The sequence below is a fragment of the Geospiza fortis genome, unplaced genomic scaffold (assembly GCF_000277835.1).
Source record: "Geospiza fortis unplaced genomic scaffold, GeoFor_1.0 scaffold12, whole genome shotgun sequence".
NCBI classification, from domain to species: Eukaryota; Metazoa; Chordata; class Aves; order Passeriformes; family Thraupidae; genus Geospiza; species Geospiza fortis.
Window position 1 is genome coordinate 6,499,776 of NW_005054323.1, and position 24,685 is coordinate 6,524,460.

The following is a 24,685-nucleotide window of genomic DNA, read 5'->3' on the forward strand; positions in this document are numbered from 1 at the left end:
TAGTCATTTTCTATTCTTACTAAAATCACTTTGAGATTTTGAGAACTTTGTAATGAAGATTCTTCTCCTTGCTTGTGATGAGCATTCAGATGTGAAGAGTTTATTTTGATACTGTAGACACAGCCTAGACCATGGACCTCGAGTATGTACGATCCTGTTAAACTTGCTGTGTTTGCTGGCTGCTGTATCTAAATACTGCTTTTTATTGGTTTCTGCCATACAGCCTAGACAATGTGAATGAGGGGGAAATGAGCACAAAGAAAGCATTTCTCTGTTTTTCAAACCTGCAAATAAACTTCAGTCAAATTAAGATTTGCCACAGTTTGCTACCTAGCCTGTCACTGTATCACTGTACTTCTCCTGCTTCCTTCCTTTCCAAGTTTGTAACTGTTCTTTAGCTATTAAAATAATTTTTAAGAAAGCAAAGAACTTGGACTTTTTGCATTCTGTTACTGACCTTTAGGGCTTACAGTTTCAGAAAGGCCTTTCACAGTTGTGCTCATGGTTTTAAAAATTAAAAAAAAATATCTCCAGATTGTGTTTTTTGGACATTCTCGGTAAAATACAGGGTCTGTCCCAAAGGATCAGTGTGCATTTTTAAGTATTTTAGCCATCCCCCTGAATTAATCTGATCAGCACACATGTAGTCTGATTTAACACAGGGCTTGAATACAATCTTTTCATTTCCTTTGTGCCTATTATCTTGAAAAATTGCAAATAGTTGACTCAACTCTGAGGCTAGTAGGTATCTTTTCTTCCCAGCCACCAAACTATTTGGCTGAATTTCACGTCTTTCAAAATACACAGTTAGTTTATCATGATTGGAATCTTTATACTGCTTTGCAAGTTTTTGCTGTGGTAACCCCAAGCTTGGTGAGACTAAACATGCCAAGTTTTTAATCATATTTAGGAGAGTTCTGGCATCATGGGAATGATTGTGTCATTGTGCATGTTCCATATACTTTATCAATTGTAGGAGTTGACTAGGTTTTTTAATTTTTTATCACAATAATCTTAAATATAAATTTTAGATTTCCAGCTAACTAGTACAGAAGAAGCAGCTGCAAAGATAAAGTGGCAGAGGATCATGGGTTCGAATTATGAAATAGTGGTAGGTAAATTTTGTTTACTCTTGTTAAATATGCATCTCTTTCATCTGTGCATCTATTATGTTGACAACATATGGATAGAAATATGTTTGTATTGCATTAGTTCCTTCATGTATGAAAATTACACATATGCTCCTTAGTATCTTGAGAAGATTATTCTAATTAGAGACCTTGAATATAGATATGTATTTTTCTGTATTTTATCAAAACCGTAGCAGACTTGTTAGATTACTGTGCCCATGACTATTGTTTCACTGATTTTCTAGCTTCAGGAGAATAAATGTGTTTAGAGAAAAAAGTATTTAATGTGAACTTCAAAGCTCACTTCATTAGCTAGGACTTGAACCTTCATTCTCATTCTGCATACTGAATAAATGATTTCACGTAATGATGTAAATGATGCATAGAACATGTACTGTAGATACAGAAGAAAAGTAATATCTCAGTTTAGGAGATAACATGTCACAGATGTAGTGTCTGCAGAAGTATGTATTATTAGATACATTATTGTCATAAGCAGTTCGCACTTGTGTATTGCGAAGTGGTGATCAACGAGTCAGTTTTTACCTGACTCCCCATTTTACATGATAGTACTTCTGGTTTCTCACTTCTGGAATTTTGACCTAATTGCATGTAAATTGAAGTGGAAAGTGACAGATCTGGCTGTAAATATGACAAATGTAACCATTTCTTCGTCTTATTTTAGGTGGCTGTGGTTAACAAATTTAGTGAAAGCAGTGGGTTAGGAATAAGCCTTGAAGCTACAGTGGGTCACCATTTTATCAGATCTATCTTACCTGAAGGGCCAGTTGGACGAAGCGGCAAGCTGTTCAGTGGAGATGAACTGCTAGAAGTAAGATAAAGTACTGCTTTTTCTTAGTCTGCATTCAGTAAGGTTTTTGAGCAGTAAGTTTCTTCTCATAGACTATGACCATGGGAGTGATGTATGCCTAACAGCATGCCAGTTAGTGGTTGAGTAGTCACTTCATATGTACTTACATATATTTGAGTACATGTGCTTACATACATTTCTTAACTGGTAGCTGATTTTTCAGTAGTCCAAGGTCTCTTGCATAGTCTAAGCTCAGCTGGCCAGTAAGCATCATGCAGCCACTTGCTTACCTACCGCACTCACCCCCAGTCTGCTAGGATGAGGAGGAGAATCAAAAGTAAAACCTTGTAAGTTGAGATAATGGCAGTTTAATAATTGAAACAAAGTGAAGTATAATAATAATAGTCATAGTAGAAAGGAGAAAAACCTTCAAGTGATGCACAATGGAAGTGTTCACCACCTGCTGACCAGTGCCAGACCCTGTCCCTGTGCTCTGATCAGTGCACTTTCCAGTTAACTCCCCAGTTATATACTGGGGACATGATGCTCTACGGTGTGGAATATTCCTTTGGCTCACTTATCCCAGCTGTGTTCCTTCATAGCTTTTTTTTTTTTCCTTTTTTGTACCTCCTCACTGGCAGAGCGTGAAACATCAAAAACTCCTTGTTTCAGCTTAGCAGCAGCCAAAACATTGGTGTGTTGTCTCATCCAAAACTGAATCCAAAACATACCACTGTGCAACTAGTGAGAATAAATTAACTCTATCCGAGCTGAAACCAAGACAGTCACCAAAAAAGAGTATGTAGCAAAAGTGCTAAGATTCAGTAGGATTATCCCAACTCAATGAAGGGACTAAACATCTAATTACTTTTCTAAAATATTCTTTTATAATTAAAATGTGAATTTGGTTTATATTAATTCAAGAAACATGAAGGTAGCGTGTATATGGTGTTTGTAGGGCAGTGCCATGCATTTTAAAAGACCATACATGCATTTAGTTCAATATGTACCTTGGTACTGAGCACCAAATTGAGTAGAAATTAAGGGTTGGAAGTGTCTATTAGCATGGGGATTTTTGTTGCTATTATTTTACTTTTTTTTATGAGGTGATTAGTGAGTTGGGGTTTGCTTGGGTTTTTTTTTTACTCATTTTTGTTATTATGCTTAGAAATACACTATAGTTCTAATCAGTGTGTATTCTTTATTTATTGAGGTGAATGAGATCTCCCTGCTTGGAGAAAACCACAAGGATGTGGTCAGTATCTTGAAAGAGCTACCTATTAAGGTGACAATGGTGTGCTGTCGTCCAATAGCTCCACCTGTTACTCAACCAGAAATACTGGAGAGTCTAAGCCTATCTGAGGTTCAGCTCACAGAAAAGGTATTTTGTCTTTAAACAACCACTAAAAATGACAGTTTCCTTGAGAAAAAAAAAAGTTGAAGTTCTTCTATATGATTAGAAATATATTTTAATATGTTTGGAATTGGAGCCAGTCTAATAGGAATCAGCAAATAATGTTTATATGCTACTTTTAGGTCTTCAGAAGATATGAATCCTGGCTGGTCATAGGCAAAGATATTCTAGGATGTGGGGCTATGTCTCTAAGTACTGTACTTCTTGTTCTGTAGGCAAGATATAGGAGTGTAGCAAATTGAACATGGGTTCTTTAGAATCTGAATGTATTTAATCTAGTTTTGAACTTTGCTAACTGGGTTTGCATTGCGCATAACTGTGTTTGCTTTCCTTGACTGACACTTCTGTCACTTGTAAGTGCACAGCTCTGGGGAGCCTGGTGAACTAAACATGTAGGAATGGCCTAGAGTGTAGTATACAAAGTAATAGCATTTGTATGAAATGAGAAACAGTTAACTTTGAGTTCTGAGCAAGGCACCAAATTCAGCTTATAGTTTCTAAACTTCTCTATGAAACCTAGTGAAGAAAAGTTTGTGTATGTACATATTTGTTTGTTTTTACTTTTATTAAATATGCTGGCTACTGTCAATATGATTATATTTAATGAAGTCATATTTTAGACATACCATTAATAACATATATTTCCCATATATTTGAATGCATATACTAAAAAAGTTTTTTTAAGATTTTAATTTGACAGAAATTGCATTTTGTAAATATTTTTGTAGTGAGCAGTTTAATATACTTGCAGCTTGGCTATGAAGGATATTTGAATTTTGCGCTAGGTTTATCAGTGTTTATTAAATCTCTTGAGTGCTTGCACTTCTTCTGTGTTTAGAGATATCATTTAGGTTTTATATCAGGGTTTTGTCTCTAAAGATTCTCAAGTGTTTACATTTTTTTGGTGAACATTTACTGTTTTTCTCAGGGTCACATAGAACTTGGATTCATTGGCTCCTCAGACACAGAGGGAACAACTTTGGAAACAGCTGATGAGGGTCAGAGTATGGAAGAGGTGCAAAGCTCATCTCTGGCAATGTGGGAAACAGAAGTACAGCACATTGAGCTGGAGAAAGGGAGTATGGGGCTTGGATTTAGCATATTGGACTATCAGGTAATTTCTGCACTTCTTTGGATGGAGGACAAAATACTTCATATTGTTTGGATCTTGCAGTATGTTCTATGCATTTTAAGGGTAAACATTAATTGAAACCAAGCAATAGAGTAGAGCTAATCACAGCCGGTAGGCATTCCAGTAATTATATTACATATTCCTCTCATTGTATTAAGTCTGGAGTTTCTAATGATGATGGTAATACTGGTTCAGAAAAACAGATAATCCATTATATGCTAGGGTTTTCAGAAACCTGTCTTCTAGTGACCCAAGGACAACAAATTATGTAGCCAGCATATTTAGGCATTTAGCCATGTATTTTGCACCTGCAGTGAGTGTTTAGGGCAAGATCCAATAAAGGACTTAAATGCTTAAAGCAGGATTTACTAAAATCCAGAACTGTAATTCTGAAATCCCTTGCTTAGCTGCTGTCTGTCGAGCACATGCTTAAACATCCCCATTCATTTTGTGTTTGACTTCAGAATTCCTGGATATCTAAAATATGTTTCTTGGTGTGTCTCAGTCAACAGCTCACTGCCTGACTCTTGCCTTCACTTGGTAAGGATGCCAGAACAAATATTCCTCCTGTTCCCAGTTTTCCAGTGGATAATTTGTAATTGAATATCAAGTAGTTTCTCCCTGAGGTCAATGTAGGCTTTTGCTGAGCTGTTCTGTGGTGCTGTGGGGGCCACATCTCTTTCCAGGTTTCCGCTGGATCTTGTCCATAGATATGCATTTACATGTGGAGGTAACTTCCAGGGGGAAGTTATGGCCCCAGGACACTCCTTACAATTAAGCTATGGCTTAGATTTTGCATTTGCCCACTGATAAAGTGAAGAGCAGTGTAGTGTAATAATGTGAAGGATAAAGGCATAGTAAAGTGTCTTTTATGAATGCTGAGCACTGACTACTCTTTAAAGTGTTGCTTATGATGCTCTGCAGTGAGACATCACAGATGAGCCTAAGTCCATGTCAGCATTCAGTAGAGATATTTTTACTTCCGCCTCTTCTTAGCATTAACACAAATGGTGGGTGATTAGTGGCTGAATTTTGTTTATGGGTAATGGATAATAGTACTAAAGGCTTGTGGGAAATGCCTTAAGTTGGTTAATGTATTTTTCAAATATACGTCTTCCAGCTTTAGTGAGCTTTCTGACCCTTAGCTTTTTTTTATTGTTGTAATATTTGGGTGCCATCATATGTTCTCTCCTTTGATATGCAGTAAAATATTTCACTTTGTCACCAAAGTTTTGCTTTCCTACAAGACTGTGAACAGTAAATTTACGGGGAGACTTACATTTCTATTTTTCTGTTTCCATCAAATTCTCAATTCATTTTTAATGAATGGTGAACTAAACTTAAGGAGAATTATGCTCGTACTAATGCATTCCTTATGTTTTGTACCATGGCAGGCCTGTAGAAAGGTCTGCATAATTTCTAATCCTAAGGAAGACTGTCACATAGACTAGACAGGCTTGTTTCTTTTTTTTTCCCAAAAAATGTGTCATGCAGTGCCATCTAAAGTGACAGTGTAAGTATTTACTGTTAAAATAGTAAGGAATATGTCAATGCTCAGCAGCACTGCTAGTTATATTTTGACTTGGGAAGTGTTTTATTGCTCCATGGCATTTTTTTTACTGTCATCAAGTGTTAAGGGTCTTCTTGATGTCCTTCCTTCTTTCCTTTACTCCCTCCCTCCCTCCCTCCCTCCATCAACACTTCTCTCTTGCACCAGCTTTCAACGGTCTCCCTATTCCTGTGCCATTTTCATGTTGCTTTGATGGTGTCTGTCCTTTCAGATGTACATCTTGACATGAAAACTTGTTACAGCTGCATGCTGGTTTGTAGATGTTTGCTTTTCCCTACTTTTGTTCTCAGTAAAACTGTTACAGGGTTACATTTTTTGGGTTTTTTTTCTGTTCATGCTCTCAAGTGAAATGCATGTTAGAAGTATTAACATGATGTTACTTGTGAATGTAGTTCTGTAAGAATTGCAGAAATTTTTTGCATGTGTGATAATTGTTATAGCAGAATTATAGATTCCTGTTATTAATATTTGATACTAGTTTTTTTTTTTTTTAATAAAAATCAGTATATTGGAGGATGGTCACTTAAGAGCAGTTTTCTTTCTTAAAAGGAAACATCACTTTGTTTTGTCTTGTTGATTAGTCCTATATTGGTGTGTTCTTCTCTCATGTAAGTATTTAACTAGGCATGCACAAGACCTTGCCTCTTGAAAACTGCTTTCTCATTTGAGCAATATCATGAAGTATAAGTCAGGTGTTGAAAATAAGTAATTCATTCCATTAGAGTGCATGTGTTACATTTGCCCCAGTCTACATTCCCTACCTGTGTCCTCTGAGTGCAAGGGAGGATGGAGTTTGCAACACTGTTGTTACAGTAGGAAATCTATGAATTTCTGATGTGCATGGATGACACTGTGCACATATAGTAGTATTTTAAATTGGAGATACATGATGGAACATCACCTAGACAGGAGAAATAATTTTCACATTTAAGAATTAAAAATAAGTGGAGGTCTAAATATATGGACAGTACAATCAGGATGGTTCGCTCCTACTGAAGGTTCATCTAGAGGAGGGCAACATTTCTTAATAACACAACTCTAGTTGATAAAAGGTCATGAATAAAAATTATCCTCTCAAGATATAAAAGAGTAAAAAAAATTAAATATTTTTCTTCCCTTTATTTAATTAGGATCCTGTTGATCCAGCAAACACTGTAATTGTAATTCGCTCATTAGTTCCCGGGGGTGTGGCTGAGCAAGATGGCAGACTTCTTCCTGGAGATCGGCTTATGTTTGTCAACGATATCAACTTGGAAAATGGCAGCCTGGAGGAAGCAGTGCAAGCACTGAAAGGAGCCCCAACAGGAACAGTTAAAATAGGAGTTGCCAAACCATTGCCTGTAAGGATTTGGGAGTTCAGTGTGTATTTTTCATGTAATTGAAGATGGTACATGTTGATCCTGACCTCTCCATACATTTTGTGTGTTTTGAGGTACAGTTGGGTGGCCCAACTATAACCTCACATGCAGGAGTGGCCTGGGTATTGCTGGTGTAGTGATTGCAGGGCCTAGCGCACCTGTCTTGCAGATGAAAAAACAGCAAAGCACCTTGCAAACAGCGGAGTCTTTCAGGGCTAAAAGTTGCCGTAATATTGTACACTGTACACTTTACATGGTTCTCTGAATATGTGAGATGGTGACATAAAGTTGGTTTTGATTTGTATGGAATTTACCAATTCCTTTGCTTTGCAAGGTATAGTATTGTTACGGCTGCTGTTCTGCTTGGGGAGGTTGTTTTATTTGTTCTGGGTGTTGTGTGAGAGAAACAAGAAAACTTTCAAGAGGTTCAATAGCAAATTTTTACTTGCAAGCTTAAGAACTTAAAGGTAGAATAATACTTGGCAAATTTTAAAATGTAGGTATTTTGGTTAGAAATGCAACCATATAAAAGCAAAAAAATAACACTTCAGAAAATGTATATGGGAAAAAATAGAAAAAGAAAAAATAAGGGTAGAAAGGTATATAGTCGTCCCCCATGGATCCAGTGACAAGACTTGATTGTTGCAATTTCAGTGCCCCTTCAAAGTGCTGGTCGCAGTCTTGATCCACTGGGGATGGGGGAAACCCATGAAACACAAAGTTCAGTGAGTTAATACATGCTCAGGCTAGGTGAGAATGCCCAAGTACCTCCCGTGTGGTGGAGAGTTTTACACTGTCTCATGTAACACCATAGATCACGGGGCATTTCTCTCTTTGATAGTTTATGACACCTAAGATGTTACAGCTTCCTCTCAGGTTAGCATAATTGAGCCAATTCTAGTCCGTGAGAAGGCATGAATACCTTCAGGCTTCATGTGGGTGTCCTGGTAGGTCTCTAGAGGGGAGTTTTCACACCTGAGCCACTTGTGTAAGGACATGGACATGATAAAAAGCACTATAGCACCTTGCAGGATTTGCTTTTTACCAGCCTCTTCCCTTATCTGGCTCAAAACCCAGCTTGTAGCCTTGGGTGGTGGGTGTGCACCCCGTCAGTAGCTGGGTGGTTGCTTTGTGCCTGGTCAGCAAAGTACCTGCTGCTTTGGCAAATGTTTGATGCATTAACCATTAACATTCCCGCCCCTCACAAGTATCTATGCAATCTTTGTATTTAAACAGCACACTTTGTTTATGTTATATTGTGTAGTCTTCAGTTTGTATCCATCTAACTGGTTATTTCAGGTTTGGTTTTATAAGGTAGTCTGGAACAATTTGAAAAAGGAGGTCAAAGGTTACCTATGGTCACTGAGATAGTATCGCAGTAAGAATGCTAGCGAACGAGCATCCCTGGTGGGTTAAGTTCAAATCAGGAGAATGGCATTAGTTCATACATACAAAGAAGATACCTTTCTCTAGTAAGTGCAAGCACAGTTTAAGGGTTCATTTTTGCTTTTCATAAATTGATAATCTTGTAACCCTTATGGATGTAGATACCAATTTTTCATTCTTAGCAGATCTTTGTGGACAGAGTGGGAGGGAATGTCTGTTGTTTAAGTTCCCAGAAACTTTGCTTTTCGTAGTAAGAGAGTACATTTTAACTTGCTCTGCTAAACTAATTTTTTTTAATTGGACACTCCATATTAATTGCAATCAAAATTTCATACTCTAGAAGAGAAAACACATGGGGGTTTTGTTTCCCTAAAGTCGTAAACATACAGCATTTGCACTTCAATATTTCATGTATTAAGTTTGCCAAGTAATTAAATGTTGCAAATAATCCCTGCTTCTTTTGCAGTACTGGACAAATGTACCTGCTATCAAATTATGTTGGAAAAATGTCTTGGTTTATAGTCAGAATTACGTTTTGTCCTCTAGAGGCTGACGGATACAATTGTAAAACACAGAGAGTAGATGAAGTCTTCCTGCCTGCAAGCAAGATTGCTCTGTGGCTAGCAAGATTATAAAGACCTCTGCTGTTAGGCTCTTTCTCTGTTGGCAGCTGTGATGGCAGTTTTACTATATCTTTATTAAGACCAGAAACTGAAAATGAGCCTAGACTTAAGTTGTGGGCTCTGTGGTATACCTGGAGAGAACTTTTTCTTTGTTTGGGGTTTTAGAATGAGGTGTGAAGCTGAATCAATTCAGGTAAATTTGAAAAAAAAATCTCTTTACCCACTGAATACTGTGACTGTGATTAAAATGATCTCTTTGCTGCATTTGGAATCCATTTACCTTTCTAAACAGCCCCCTGCCCCTCTCGCAGAATGCACACTGCACCTGCTGTGTCCAGGCCACTCATCCAACTCAGAGCTTCGTTCTTTCTGCAGCTTTCACCTGAGGAAGGCTATGTCTCTGCTAAGGAAGATTGCTTTTTCTACACTGCCCAGTCACTTGAGGAGGAGGGGCCAGCTGATGCAGCCCTCTTCCATGCTGAGCTGGCTCTGGTTAGTGGCCCAACTTACCACAGATTTCTTCAGTCTTTGCATTTTGTAGTGAAAGGAGTTGCCTTGTCACTGTCCATGCTTATTTTTTAGTGTTCACTGTCTCCACATTACTCATCCACCGTAGGTGGGATGGATTCTGACTTTGTAGAAACTGGTGTCTAGAGGCTTCGTTTTTTTGCATGAGCTGTGAATCTGGCCTCTGATATGTTCACTGCTGGGGAAAAAAAAATATGGTCACTGCTGATATTTCCAAAAGTGCATGGCTATCCACTTGTCCTTGCATGCACTGAGCAGGCCTTTGGAAATCTCACCTTTGTAGATAAATGTTCGCGTGCTTATTTTTCTATGTATCGTAATACATCACTTTTCTACTGTGGAAGATTTTTGATATTCCCTTTTTGCATGTAATCCAGCGTTACAAGGAATACTCTGTCTTCAAAAGCTGCAAATACTTCTTCCTAATAATATTCTTCAGCCTTCAACATCAGTCAGTGATTATGAGGTTTACAAGGTCAAAAGGTCTTCACTTGTATGAACAATGCGGCTTACCTGAGCATTCAGTGCCTTACGTAGCCCAGAAGTTGCCAATAAGAACTCAGATTAAAAAGACACAGGACCTAGGGCACTACAGAACAGCAAAAAATCCCCCAACCTCTCCTCCCACAAAATAAAATAAAAAAACCAATGAAGCAACAACACAGAATACATATGTATTCCAAGTGTGTATTCTCATGGTTGTTTGTTCTGTTCTGGGTCTGATGTTGAAATTATTAGGCCCTCATTTTCTGGGGACCTGAGCAGGGAAGCAACTTCTAAACATGAGAACTTAGTTCGTTAGAGAAAAAGTCAAAATTGAACAAAAACCTGAAATGCATCCTGTCAAGGTGAAAATCTCTGCATTACTGCTTCCAGCAAGTTTGCTGTTTTTTCACATTTGTATATGACAAGCTGACCTAATAGCTTGCTTTCGAACAAGACTGCCTGTTTTTAATTCTTCAGTTTGTTACCTTTAGCAGTTAGGTAACAGTATTATTCTTGCTCCATTCGTTTAGAAGAAGCACAAGTTTTGTATTCTAAATAACCTTTAATTGAAGATGTGTTGAAATGATCAAATTAAAACTGTCTAAAAATTTGACTTCCATCTGTGCTTTTTCAAAAAAAAACTTGTGAAAAAAGCAATGAAAATACATGACATATTAAAATTGTCAGTCAAGTTTGTCAGTTGTCTTAATTAAATGTGCAGAATGGGAAACTAATGTGCAGTCACCCAGCTGAAGATATGTTTTGAGAGTGCACATATGAGATACTGTTTTTCATAGACAGATTGGTACTCAGGTTTTACAGATATGTCCTGAATTTTCTCAATGCTTTTTAGGGCATAGCTTTGATAAAACTTATATGCATTTTCAAGAAGATGAGCTGAGAGCGAGTTACAGCAAAGAAGCAGTTTGGATTAGCAGTTAAGTGTGTAGGCTTGAAATAATAAAAAAATAATCCTTTATACCCTGAAAAGGAATTAGTGTGTTGAATTACTGCAGATTGTTGCTACTGCTATAATGGATTCATAATATGATTAACCACAGGGGCTGAAAAACAAGTTAGATTCCATCTCAGTAGATGGGTGCACTCATCTGCTTCATACAAGTTTATGATATGAGCATGGCTGTTAATCCAGTGATCATTTTGTTGGCCTACAATATGTTCTTGAGCTCTGCCAGGGAGATGAAATAATAATCAGTGTAGTGTACGAAGCACCATAAATTAGGGGGTTTAGGGCTTAATTTTATTCTCGTATTTAAAAGAATATGAGTCTTTGAAAAAAATATGTTTCATTTTTAAAAAAGGGCAAAAATACTGCCCATGTAAATGTCTGAAACTTAAAAATTTTATTTTTATATAAGCGTAATAAAAATATATGAATCCTTCTTGTAATTTTGTTGTCAAAAGCAAAATAATTTAAAATCTGTTAAAAAATCGCATAATGATTTTTTCATATAAATGCACTTTAAAGCTCTGTAGTTTTCAAAATTGTTTTTAAGAGAGTTTAAAAATAACTGATCCTAAGAAATTGAGTGAAGAGAACATTCCTGACATGCAGCACCAAGTGAAGTTCACTATTTTTTCCATGCTAAAAAAAATTAAAAAGAAAAAAGAAAAGAAGGTCTAAAGAAATCAAAATATAGACACCAAGAAGTACAGCAGAATTCTCCCAACACTTTGTACTTCTATTAATAGGCATGAGCATGTCTCAGCCCACAACTTACTCTGGTTCAGACTCTTGCATTACTTCAGATATTCTTTGCAACCTTTGAAGAAGTAGTAACACACATTTACTGGAAACAGAAAATTTTCCTGCTGCAGTGTGCAAATGTAATTTCAATCTAAAACATGGAATAAAAAGAAAAAGAAGAAAAGTATCAGTATATAGTGGCTGGTGTGCATGTGTTTAGGGCTTAAGTGGTGTGATGGCAGCAGCCTGGCTGATTGAATTGCTTTTGTTGTTAGGTGGACTCTGGCGAGGCAGATCTAGCGGATGAGTCCACTTTAGAATCACAGTATTCTCTGGAGAGAGACGTCTTCCAGAACTCAGTGACAGCTCTGCATGACAGTGCCTGTAGCGGTGAAGTGAACGACAGCTTCTCTCTTCCATTATCAACTCCCAAGGTAAAGTTGAGGATGGTTTTATTGACGGCAAACTTTGATTTTAAGTGTGAGCAGGCTGTATTATCAGGTAGAAATATTTTGTGTCATCCTGGTTAAAAATGCTCTATTTGCTAGCAGGGTAAAATTTTGTTTAGAGTAGTGCTGATGTCTTGAAGATGTCTTTGTTGAAGAGAGAGGCACATAGAAGGCACAAAGCTTGGATTTTTGCTAAATAAAGCATGATTTAGCCGGAGTATGGTGAGCTATTTGTAGTATTAAAGGTGTGGTGAGCAGTCTGCTAGAAAAATATAATTGTCATTCAAAGCATAGTAAAGAATGGTAACACATAATTACTCTGTTGCTCTATATTTTAGTATGAAAAGCAAGAGTAAATTTTCATGCTTATTTTTACTTTTATGCTTCATAATTTGCTTGTTTCTGTGGTTTTGAATGAAATTTTCATAATGATGCTGTCATGAAAAGCAAATCTATGTATGTCAAAACTCTGCTAATAGTTTTTATGTAAAGCAATAAATGAAGATTTATTTCAGAGTATTAAGAAGATAATAGTTTTTTTGGTTCTTAGTCACATACCCATAATGACCTGATTGCATTATCTTTTTTCCATGGTTTTTCATGTTTTTTTTAATCTTTAGATTTTAATATCACTAACCTAGACCTTTCCAATTCCATTCTCCTAGCAGTCTTCATTGAAAACCAGTGGGTTTGCAGTCTGTGGTTTTGAATAGAGTAGCTGCTGCTTTTTCTGGCACACCTGAGCTGCAGTAACTCCCATTAACCTTTCTGGAATATGTTTAGCTCTTATGAGGTGCTGGTTAGAAAGCAAGATTAATCTTCTAATGGTTTCTCCTAATCCACAGAAGAGCACATTTCTGCTGTGCCAGTGGGACAGCTTGCATTGTTTAACTCCGTAATTGTTACTTAAATGGATTATTCATTTTACATGCTTAGAAGTATTTTGTGAGGTAGAGACTGGATTTACATTATGTATCATATTGAGGCTCTAGAAAGTCTTTAGTTATTTTCACCATTGACTTAAAGATAGCTTTGGTTTACATACTCTATTAAAATACCATGGTCCTGACTTTTCGTTGTCCATCTCTGTACACTAGTATGAAGTGAGTATGAAGTTCTCATCAAGCAGCCTATTCATGATTCAAAAAACAAACATAGTGGGGAGATCTGTTCATTAATGAAGACTTTTGAAGCAAGGAAAATGCAGTAATAATTAAAACAGCACTGTTTGATGCTGTGAGGAATGCAAAGGTATTTCAGTTATTTCTGGCTGCAGGGCAGTTGGCAGGTTCTGCCAGGTCACTTTGGTGTTGCATTTAAAATAGGTGTTGAAAAACCTATTTTAAACAATGCAGATGCTCTAGTGAGGCCACATGTTACTATAGTTAAGAATTCCTGAGAATGTGTTTGTCCTGAAAAATTGCATCATTGGCTTTTCTTTAAGTGAAACAAAACCAAAAATGAGCATATGATGCAACTCTTAATATATGGCATACAAAATAAATGTTGAGTATGATTTTCTTGTTTTCACTGATTTGGAAATGGATACGAAACAAGCTTAAGAGTAGGTGTCCCAGCTGCATTTGAGACCTTGTAAAATAATTTAAATAGATTGTAGTATTTTGTTCTCAAAAAGGTAGGAAATTATGTCATTGATTATATCATGCAGATTAGTTGTATTTAGGCTCTACTCAATTATCTTCTCAGCTATTACTTAAACGACTTATTTACTGGTAAGCCTTTTTTGATTCTTGTCTGGAGACAGAACAAGCATGTATGTACTTCATGAAAGTTGACAAAAATGAGTTCTAGGGCTCTTGAGACAAAATGTTGCAAAATATCCCCAAATCCTGGGAAGCACATCTCCTCAGCTTTTTGGAGAAGCAATAGAAGAGTTAATAGGACTGGTGGATAACAGGACAGATAGAGGTAGTTGATTTTGAGCTCTCTTATTGCATTTCAGAAAAAAATCTCTAATATTGATACAGAGCCTCTAAGTCTAACTTCTGAGTCCTTGATATATCTTTTTAAAATCTAATGGCCTAACTGTTTTTAAAATAACTTATTTTAAAAGGTCAGCTAGAGAATATTTGAAGTTTGGGTTTTTTTTCCAGAATGTTGAGATTGTTGGAATCCCTTGAAACATTTCAAAGTCATGGTCTCAGAATTCTGGAAGTCTAAACAAATTTGTAGGGAACTTAGTCCTAGTACTGCAGCCATAATTGGTAGATTTGCAATAATTATTAACTAGTAAGCTTCTGCAATTGCATTATTGTATTTCATTGTTGTCACATTTCAAATCCCCCATATTTACCTTTTGCTGTGGTTTGACCCAGTTTTTACTTGTCACTCTCTGAGGAAGAGAAGTCCTAAAGTTTCTGCTGAGTTAAATGGAAGATAACATTGTGTTCTTATTGTCTGAGCTGCTTGAAATTCCTCTTTGCTTGCTAAGTGTGCTGAAAGTAAAGACATTGGTCTTGCAGAGTTCTTTCACCTGAGAAAAACAACTGTATGCTTGAATTTTAAAAACTTAATGAAGTTATTCAAGTTAGAGTAACTTCTTGTGCTGATTTCTGGTGTTATAAAGCAGAAGAAATGGTCTAAGAAATCAAGTTCACTTTATAGTAGAATGAATGTCTGTAGAGAACTGCAGATGAGGTTGGTCTTGCTGATCTCACAGCAGTATGTTTAAATTCTATGAGATGAGTTTTTGTTTAAGGTTTTAGCATGAAATGTGGTTTTGAACTATACTACAAATGAATGATGATTGTTCATTATCTCCTGTGTTGAACAGTCTGTTGGAGAGGAGTGCCCAAATGCTGCAGGTGATTTCCATGTATCTGAGAAGAATCTGTACAACATGAATCTGAATCAGAGACTGAGAGATGAAAAATCTGTAGTGGACAGTAGCCTGGAAACTGCAAGTGATTGTAATAAAATAGATCTTCTGACTCTGGAGGTTTCAGATATCAACCAGAATGAAAGTGAAAATACAGCAACATGGGCAACATCTCAGACAGCATCAGAAGTTGTACTAAATACAAGCCTTGCTACTACCACACAGCTTGATCCCAATGAAAAAGTAAATTTATTTGCCTTTTTTTTTTACAATCATTTAAAAAACATACAGAAAGGCTGTAATTAGACCAAAGAATTTCTTGCAGGAATTGTCACAAGCCAATAGCCATCTATATTTCTTTGATTATTAATTTCCTTTGAATATGTTAGCTCACATCAAAACTTTGGGATATAGACCTTTCCAAAACAAACAGAATTTATTTTGCTGTCATCAAGACAGTATTTTCTCAGAGGCTGGCTGTACGGCGGTATATACAAGTCTTCTCAGACCTTGCATCATGAGAGGCTGCTGGGTACCTCCTGGACAGGATGGGAGTTTTCTTAGCCCTTGTTAACCTTCACAGGGACATGAGTGCACATAGGAGGTGCACAGCTGGAATTGGGCCTAGGAAGCCAAGGGGGGGTGGTGTGAATGTCTTGCATCATGCTGTTCTTGTAAGCCTGTGCAGTTCAGCTCACAAACTGATCTGTGATAGGGCAGTGTGCAAACATAATTTTCCTTTATATGACAGTCACTGTGACATATGTTTTTTATTTATTCCATTCAGTGATTTATTAAGAAATGCTTAAAAGAGCTGCAATTTCTTACAGGATTTGTTACTTTAGTACTGGCAAATTGTTAGACATCTGTGGTGAATGAATGTGAAGCCCTTGAATTCATTATACTAATTTTGATATCTCTAAATTTAAAATGTGCTTTATGATAGATGTGGTACATTGCCTGAATGAAAACAGAAATTATGATCTTTGATGAAAATATTGATCTTTGGTGAACTGAATTTTCTATCTGTATAAGGAATCTGACTTATTTATGTGCATGGGTTTTGTGTAAGGCAAAAGTAGTTGAGTATGACCAATCATTTTTACTTGGTAAACTGAGCTGGTGTTATTTTCCCTTATGTTAGGATCAATTGCTTTTAATGGAAAATAGATGCCCAGTATCTTTGGAAGGAAATTCCACACCCCAAAATTCAGTCAAAAACATGTATGAGAAGACTATCACTATTGCAAAAGGCAATTCAAGCCTAGGTAAGTTAGTGAACTTTTTTTGTAAACTCTTCAGGAATATGGCTATTGGTTTCCCTTGTATGTTCACTATTTAATTAGTAAAAAATAAGTATTTTCCATTTAGTGGGAACAGGACATACATTCTTTGCTGCTCTTTCCCCGTTTGACAGTGATGGCACTGGATCCATTTGCTGTCATTGTGAACACAAAAGTGAAATGTGCAGTCTAACTGACAGTTTGTTCTCCCATAAAGGAGTTTAGTCTTTCCTAAGTGCTAACAGAACAATTTTAATGCATTGTTTTTCAATGTACTAATCTAGTGGAAAACCAAGGTATAGCCAAGGAATGCTGTAGAGGAACACTGTGGTCAAAGAGCTGAAGATGAGACTTTCAAATATTTGCAAACACAAAATGATCTTGCTTCCTGAGGATAGTCAAATGGAACTAAACAAGCTGCTTGCTTCCTTGCCTCAAGTTTGAATCCAAAATGCCTCAATGTTTCTAAAAATCGTGTCATTGATAAATTTAATAATATTATCATTTTGTAGTGAAGTTCAAAGTTTTTCTATATCTGCAATCTGCAACTTCCTGAGCATACTGACTAGGAATGTACTTTGGAGTGAACACACACAACAGATGATAATGTTTTTCATTGTCCTATCCTACTCTCAGGTGTGGCCCTGAGGAGGAGAACAAGAATAGAACCCTCTGAGAGCCCATGCTGGGAAGGCTTTGTGTTGAAAGGCAGTGATGTATGCCTCCTGTTTGTGGCTTGTTTGTTTATTTGGTTTGCTTTAGGTTCCTGGTACTGTTTCTTCCAGCCAACTGCATAATCTTGATGACTCTTTGGGATTGGTTGGGCAGGACTTTGTGTGGGTGCTGACTAATAACTCTGCAAATGCTTTAAAATGGGCTGTCCACGCAATTGGATGTTTATAAACAGTCCCAAGTCAGGACAACTTCCTTGCTGTGCAGAGGTGGATGTCAGTTTTTTACAGCTGTGATGCTATATTTCGATGGGCATCTTGACCTGGAATAAACTGCTTTCTGATGGCTGGATGCTCAGTCTGCCACCTACCCCCTTCATGAAACAGCCATCCTTCAAAATTGATCTGGTTTAAAATCAGGATCTGAAAAATAAAAATATGTAGGAAAGGCTGATATGGGTATAAGGTTTATCTTTCATTGGTGTGAGAGGCTTGGTTAGCTACTACCTTTACTGGCCTCATTGCCAGGCTGTATGAAGTGTAGGTCACAATGCATTTCAAAGCATCTGGATATTGTAAAAAAACATTTTCTTTGCAATAAACTCATCATTCAGTGGAGTAGGTTTTCATTTATGGATGAATACTTTAAGTGCAGTGAACATCAAAGCAAATTTCATCTCAAGCTTGATATGGCATGAAAATACAAACTTCAGCAGGGTCTATATTGGCAGACATTTTATGCATAAAAAATAAGACTGGTCTTGATATGTACAAAATATGAATGTGAATATTGCTTTCTTCTGGCTTTTGACTGTAGTGTTTTTCTTCCAGTTTGAGTGTGCTCTGGCCTGGGAAGCAGCCTCAGCACAGTGACCAGTTTATGCACATGGCTGCACTGCTTTTACCCTTCATTTTTAAAAAAAGCAGCTAAGTCAAGAGCTATGAATGATGTTGCAAGCTGCAGCTGCAATGATTAAATAATTGAGGGTTAGGAACTGGCACTTCTTTTTTCCTTTCAAATGGTGTCACCCATATTTTGCAGCAGCTCTTTAATGCCAGCTGCTGCTGGAGCTCTAACATTTTGACTGTGATTTTTTAAAAGATGAGAAGCACCCAAATGCAGAAGGGCTGAAATGCCATTGTCCTGCAAAAAGTTTGGCTGCTTTACAGTGGAATTTGCATTTTTAATCTGAAACTGTAGATTTCCAAAGTGTGACATCAGGCTTTCAGATCTGTAGTGATGGTGTCAGCATAGAAAAAGGGAAAGGGTGTCTGTTGTATGTGTGATGTTTTCCTAAAGTGCTGTTACACTACCCTCAGTAATGTCTGTTACTGTCTTAACCAAACAGCAAGATTAGGTTCAGAATTTCAAACCACATTTTGAAAAAATAAAAGGTTTTTCCTAAGTAGTATTAAGATAGTGGAAGTCCACTGAGTGGACTTCAAGGGTTCCAGCCCTGCCTTTCCGACTGCCTTAGTGAAGAACCAAGTTTTTCCTGAAACTGTTACTAGAGTCTGTTTCATGAGCACCAACTGCCCTGAAGATAGCAGCGACAACGCATGTGTGTAAGAAGAGTCGCAGTGGCTAATGAAGGTCATCGTAAGTCAGTCCCTATAGGTTCCCTATGGAAGAGAAGAGGCCAAGAGGATATCCGTCTTATTCCCATTACTGGAAAGAAAGTGGAGTTAAAGGGTATAAATAATGAGAAGCAGTATCCTTCTGTTTTAAGTAAAATATTGGGCTGTATCCATTATCAATGTAAAGACTTTCACAGAAGTTAGTATGCTCTTCTGGGTCTAAGCTATGGCCCACCTAGGAGAGCGGGAAGGCAACCAGCGTCTCAGGGGGATCTGATTCATGCTTTCTGTTGAAAATAAGTGTGTATTTGTTTTCGGCTAATAATTACCTGTTTAATCATTCCACGTTTCCAAATAGAGTTGTCATAAACAAAAGTAAATGTGTATAAACTCAGTGAACCATTAGAACAGTGGTGATTTTAAATGGTTTTTAAGCAATTTCATTCTCTTTCTTATTTTTTGCTTAAATATTCCACTGTATTAATTTTTCTTGTATTGAACTGAGTATGTGAACTGTTACTATGACTGTGATTTGTAGTTGCTGTCTCAAGGAGGAGAGTAAGAGCAATGTTTCTAGGCTTGGTGATATTGGCAGGTTGGCTGGCTGACTTTTCCTTTTCCTGTGCCCTATTTCTTTATCTTGGCACCCAGAGCTGTGGCTCAAAGACATTAACTGTTTCATGTGTTTTTACTATAGGGATGACAGTAAGTTCCAATAAAGATGGTTTGGGAATGATAGTTCGCAGTGTCATCCATGGAGGCTCAATAAGTCGCGATGGACGGATTGGTGTGGGGGACTGCATCCTGTCCATTAACGAAGAATCAACCACTAACTTAACCAATGCACAAGCCCGAGCTATGCTGAGACGACATTCACTCATTGGACCAGACATAAAGTAGGTAAAATTGGATGGTGAGTTATGGTAGGAAAAAGCTGATAATCAGGTTTTTTTTTTTTTAATTTATGCAAGTATTTTAAATTAAAATTTTGTTATTACACATCAATTTACCTTTAAGTTGCAGCGTCAGATGGATAATTCACCTTCAGATTACATTTCCATGGATTTCAAAGATGAGATCACTTAAGTGAGAGGCTTCAGATATTCTTAGAAATCACTGTCATGAGTATCATCATTATTACTGTCCTGCCTAGTTTTATGGAAAGAATAGGATTAGACAGAATTTTTCATTCATAGTATGACTATTGTAAGGAAAGTTACAATTTTCTCAAGATGTTTGTGGTTCTTGAAGGTGAACTGTCCCGACCATTGCGTAAGTAATTTCATTAATTTTTTTTCATGGCTTTTGGTTTTAGGTGCCAGACAGAAAGTATGAAATATGGTGTCAGTGCAGAAAATTAATGCTTAAAACATTTCAGTATGTCTATGACAAACATTAGAAACACTGTTTTCTGTAGGCATTTCCAATTTTTTATTAGTACATGTGAATGAGCTGTTGCTCTTGAGCATAACTGTCTGCTCTTGGTAGTAGTAGTTTCAAATTTCCAATAGTTAATACAAGTTTTGAGAGCCCCTTTTGAGGAGCAAGTTTCTTTTTCTCAAGTTCACAAAATTTACAAAATTTTAACTGCCTTAAAGTACAATTCTTTCTAGTTACTGTGTTGTGGAATTAACTTTGCCCATAAGAAGCATTCCTGAAGATGTGGGTGGAACTGTAGGCACACCAGTGCTGGGTTTACAGCTTCAAAACCTAGTGACTGTTTTCTCTGTTTAGCCTCTGGTAACATTTATTGGGTCAGATATGGAAAGGGATTAGTGGAGTTGTTGGTAATAGAGGACTCCACTTACTGGTAAGGGTGTTCTTGAAAGAATCAGTCCAGTCCCAGTGTGGTTACAGGTGTAACTGAGGTTAGAACTGGGTTCAGAATGGACAGCAGGGCATTCCATGCTTGCCCAGAAGTATTCTAGCTTGAAGAGATCTAGTGTTTTGGGAACAGGTGGGCAAAGTACCATCACTATGGCTACTGGGGTTACTTGCCTGCCCCATAGCTGTCATACATTTAAGATTATGATTTAATGTAAGCCTGTTTAAATAAAGGGGTATGCTCATATAATGAATTACATTATTGTAAATGCTCTCAGGAATATAAGCAAGTCAGTGGTGATAAAGTTGGATGTCGATTATTGCTGTAGGGTTCCAAACTATGACTCCCAGCTGTCATGATTGAAGTCAGTTGTATGTGGACATGCATATGTGTGTGTATCTGGTTAGAGACACAAATGCTGCAGCACTATTCTTCTGTGAGGAGTCTTTTTTCATGCTATAGTTCATAATCATATTACTACATAGTATGTTCACTATTTGTGCTTATGCTTTTATAGCTGCTCTATTTTATGCTGTGTGACTACAAATTTTGTTTTGTAGTCTTATTCTTTTGGAATTATGTTATGTTGGAAATACTAAAATCTTGCCTTAGGTGTGGATATTCAGATTTTCCAGAGAAAAATGCATCCCTTTTCTGAAAGATATTGCAGAAAAGGAGCAATTGCTATTCATATTCTTACTGAAGATTTTTGTCTTTTGTTTTGTATTTATGTTCTTTTTTGCATTCCTATGACAAGTTTTTGAGTTTTTTCCCTCCACTTTAGAAATTATTTTTTCTCCACTTTAGAAACAAAAGACTAAATCCATTGGTAGCTTCTAAAGGAGTCTTGCAAGAAAAATGACAATATTTTTGTGACTACATAGTTTTGCTGTAGTACTATTCAGCATAATCAAACTTTTGTTTAATTTTTAAATGAAAGGAGCAGTACAGGATCCCAGAAAAATATTATGATACAAACATGAGGCTAACACCCCAAATCATAAATTTGGAGATGAGGAGCTTCATGTTAAGATAATTCTTTATGTTTGCTGAGAAGGATACACACCCCTCCCCTGTTCCCCTCCCATATTTGTCAATTCAGAGCTGATGTGGTGCATCACCTTGCAGCATTTTTGATTTAAGGGTCATCATTTCAAAGATTTAAATTGAATCTCTTTGTTGTCTTCCTTGGAAAGCAAGGGTATGCTAGCACTCAGACGTGACCATCTAGATATCATTCCTCTTAGTCCTTACTTCAAAATTTGCCCCTTAACTTGTAGATTGAGCATTTTTTGGGTAGCAGGGTGGCCCAAAAAAGTGATTAAGCAGAAGTATTTTGCTTCCAAAGCTGTATTTCAAATAGTAGCAAATAGTATTTGCAGATAAAATACAAAGCCGTTCTTACTGGCCACGTAAAGGCATTCTTTAATTCTATTAAAGGATATTTGATTTTGAATAGTTCAAGAACAAGCAGCCTGAATTTCAGAGTTGCGTATTTAATTTTTTTCCCTCTGTGTGTAGAAAAATGCCTTACTGAATGCATTCCATTTCACTTCTTGCTCTACCTTGCCAGAAGCGCTTGTATTTCTGTAATAAAGCCAGTGTTTTGTGCTCAGCAGCACATCTTCTTGTAACATCTGTCAGATAATTATAAAGCTGAATTAGAATTCACCTGACTGAATGGGGGGATGAATTCCTGATCAAGAAATGCGAGAGTTTGCAATTCCATTTTCCATGCCTCTTAATAATTACTGCTATAGACAATAATAAAAAGCAGATGTTTTCTGGGCTAGATGTAGATGAAGTGGAGGTGGAACAGGACAAAAGAAAAGAAAGGAAGAAAAAAAAAAACAGCTCACACTTCTACATACTTATATAAGTATGCCTCTCACATTCAGCATGAGACATTGATATTAATTAACACCATTGTAAAAAGATGCTGCATCGTATGCTTCACGTTCTAGATCTTCTCCAGCACCTGCTGATGATCAGGCCCTGTGTTATGTGTGAGTATTGGCAATTCAGAAACTCATTATGGCTCTTTGTTGCAACTTGTCTGTAAAATCATTCCATGCTTTTATGACATCAATAGTAATGTCAGGGATATATCCAGATATAGGTACATATTCTCTTTCTTCTCATGTATATTTGTGTGTGCATGCACATGTGGCTGCACATCTGGATGTGTATATATATTTTTTAATTAAGAAAGATAAAACTGTGTGTATGTAATTGTATTATATATTTATATGTGGCTTTAAACTTGAAGATTGGAGCATGCTTTCTAAGTCTGGAATGAAAATAACTGTATTCTAAAAAAAAATATTGCTAATATTTTTAAATTTAATCTATGACCGCCACCCAAGATGTGCTCAGAGCACGTGTGCATGTTGTGTGTATTTGTACATGGTTCACTTCTAGAATTGTCATGAGTCCAATGTACTGATATCTGGATTAATCTCAGTGTCATATTTTCTGTGGCACTTACATTTTACTTCCTTCATATATGCAAAGGTTCAAATTGAACCTGAATTGTTAATTACAGTAATTTGTCCCAAGCATTTTCTGTACTTTGTAATTTATTTGTTGGTGTTTCAAGGTTTTGTGTGGCTGTTCAGTCAAGCATGTGATAAATGTTCCTCTGTACTGCATGCAGTGTTGTGTTTACAAGATACTTTCATAAGTAAAACCATTGGTGTTTCCATTGTCACTGCTTTAGTTGCTAGTGCGTATTTCTGGGGGTGGGAGAAGTGGTGATAGCTCTTAAGAAAGAAAACCAGAACACTCTTCTTTCAAGCTGTACAGCTACAAAAGAGAAGAAGATGGTTAAACCATGCATATACTTTCCTTTGAAATTGTTGAACTTTAATTTCTCCTGCAACAAAGAAATATGACACAGAAGTGGAGCATAGATTTATTTATTTTCTTTTCTCCGCCTTCATGTCTGTTTTCTGGCCCTTGTTTCTCTTTTTGTTCTTCCCTGTAGCTGTATTAAGACAATTACCAGTCTGTTTTGCAGATGAACTGGTGCCTTGGTGGGGTTTTATTTCTGCTTTACAGCACAAAGTTCAACAGAGTTGGCCAGAGTAGCCAAAAACACTTCTTGTTCTGTGCCCCTTATCATCCCAGCCACTGGCTGAGCTGTTCAGGATGATGCTGAATGTCTTCAGACCTCACTTTAACCTCCAAGTGAGCTCCAGCAGCAATCCAGCAAGTGATGGATTTGATAACTGTGAGGTGTCTGCCTATGAGCACTAAGCAGGGCAATAATCTTTCATTTCAATACTAACATGCAGAACAGAGAAAATAGGAGGACAGTCACATCAGTAATACAGGTAATAAGAGCAATTAGGGAAACCTTTGCTGTTAACTGGACTTTAGAAATTGTGAGTGAGATACAATGATGAACTCCACACAGAATTTTATTCCATCTGTGGAAATCAATTAGGATAATTCAGATGTTCAGTTTTAGATCCATTTTTTTTAAATGGTAAAACAAACCTCTTTTCTTTATAATTCCAGTGCTGTACACAGAAAAGGAAGGTAAGGCAGCTTTTCAGAGATGTTTCTAAGTAGCATTTAAAACTCTTGGAGAGCATCCTTTGAGTCGTACCTTTTTGATGATTCAGCGCAATGTCAGTTATTTAATCACATAACAAAACACAGTAGGATATCCCAGAAGTTGGAGTGCATATGGTTTGCCTCCCCCTTGAGATCAGCTGATCTCAAGTGCTCATGCATAAGGTAAGGACTACTGCTGTCATTGCACCTTGGCACTCTGCATAATTGCTTGCCTTGTACTCCTTTCAGAAAAGGACTAGACAAGAGTTGATATATAATGGACACTGTACTATCAGAGGTCACACTCTGCTGTATGTATTCAGGCTGGATCTG

At 37.0% G+C, this 24,685-nt stretch overlaps 1 protein-coding gene across 1 annotated transcript in view; it reads left to right on the forward strand.

Moving 5' to 3' along the window:
• The window catches only part of MPDZ (multiple PDZ domain crumbs cell polarity complex component), an 85,285-nt gene that overhangs the window by 25,048 nt on the left and 35,552 nt on the right, over positions 1-24,685 (forward strand). Inside the window, 10 exon segments of the mRNA XM_005420893.2 lie at positions 1,032-1,111; positions 1,816-1,962; positions 3,155-3,322; positions 4,284-4,469; positions 7,188-7,397; positions 9,800-9,916; positions 12,422-12,580; positions 15,390-15,677; positions 16,579-16,702; positions 19,664-19,862. Coding sequence (XP_005420950.1) covers positions 1,032-1,111; positions 1,816-1,962; positions 3,155-3,322; positions 4,284-4,469; positions 7,188-7,397; positions 9,800-9,916; positions 12,422-12,580; positions 15,390-15,677; positions 16,579-16,702; positions 19,664-19,862 — 1,678 coding nt within the window.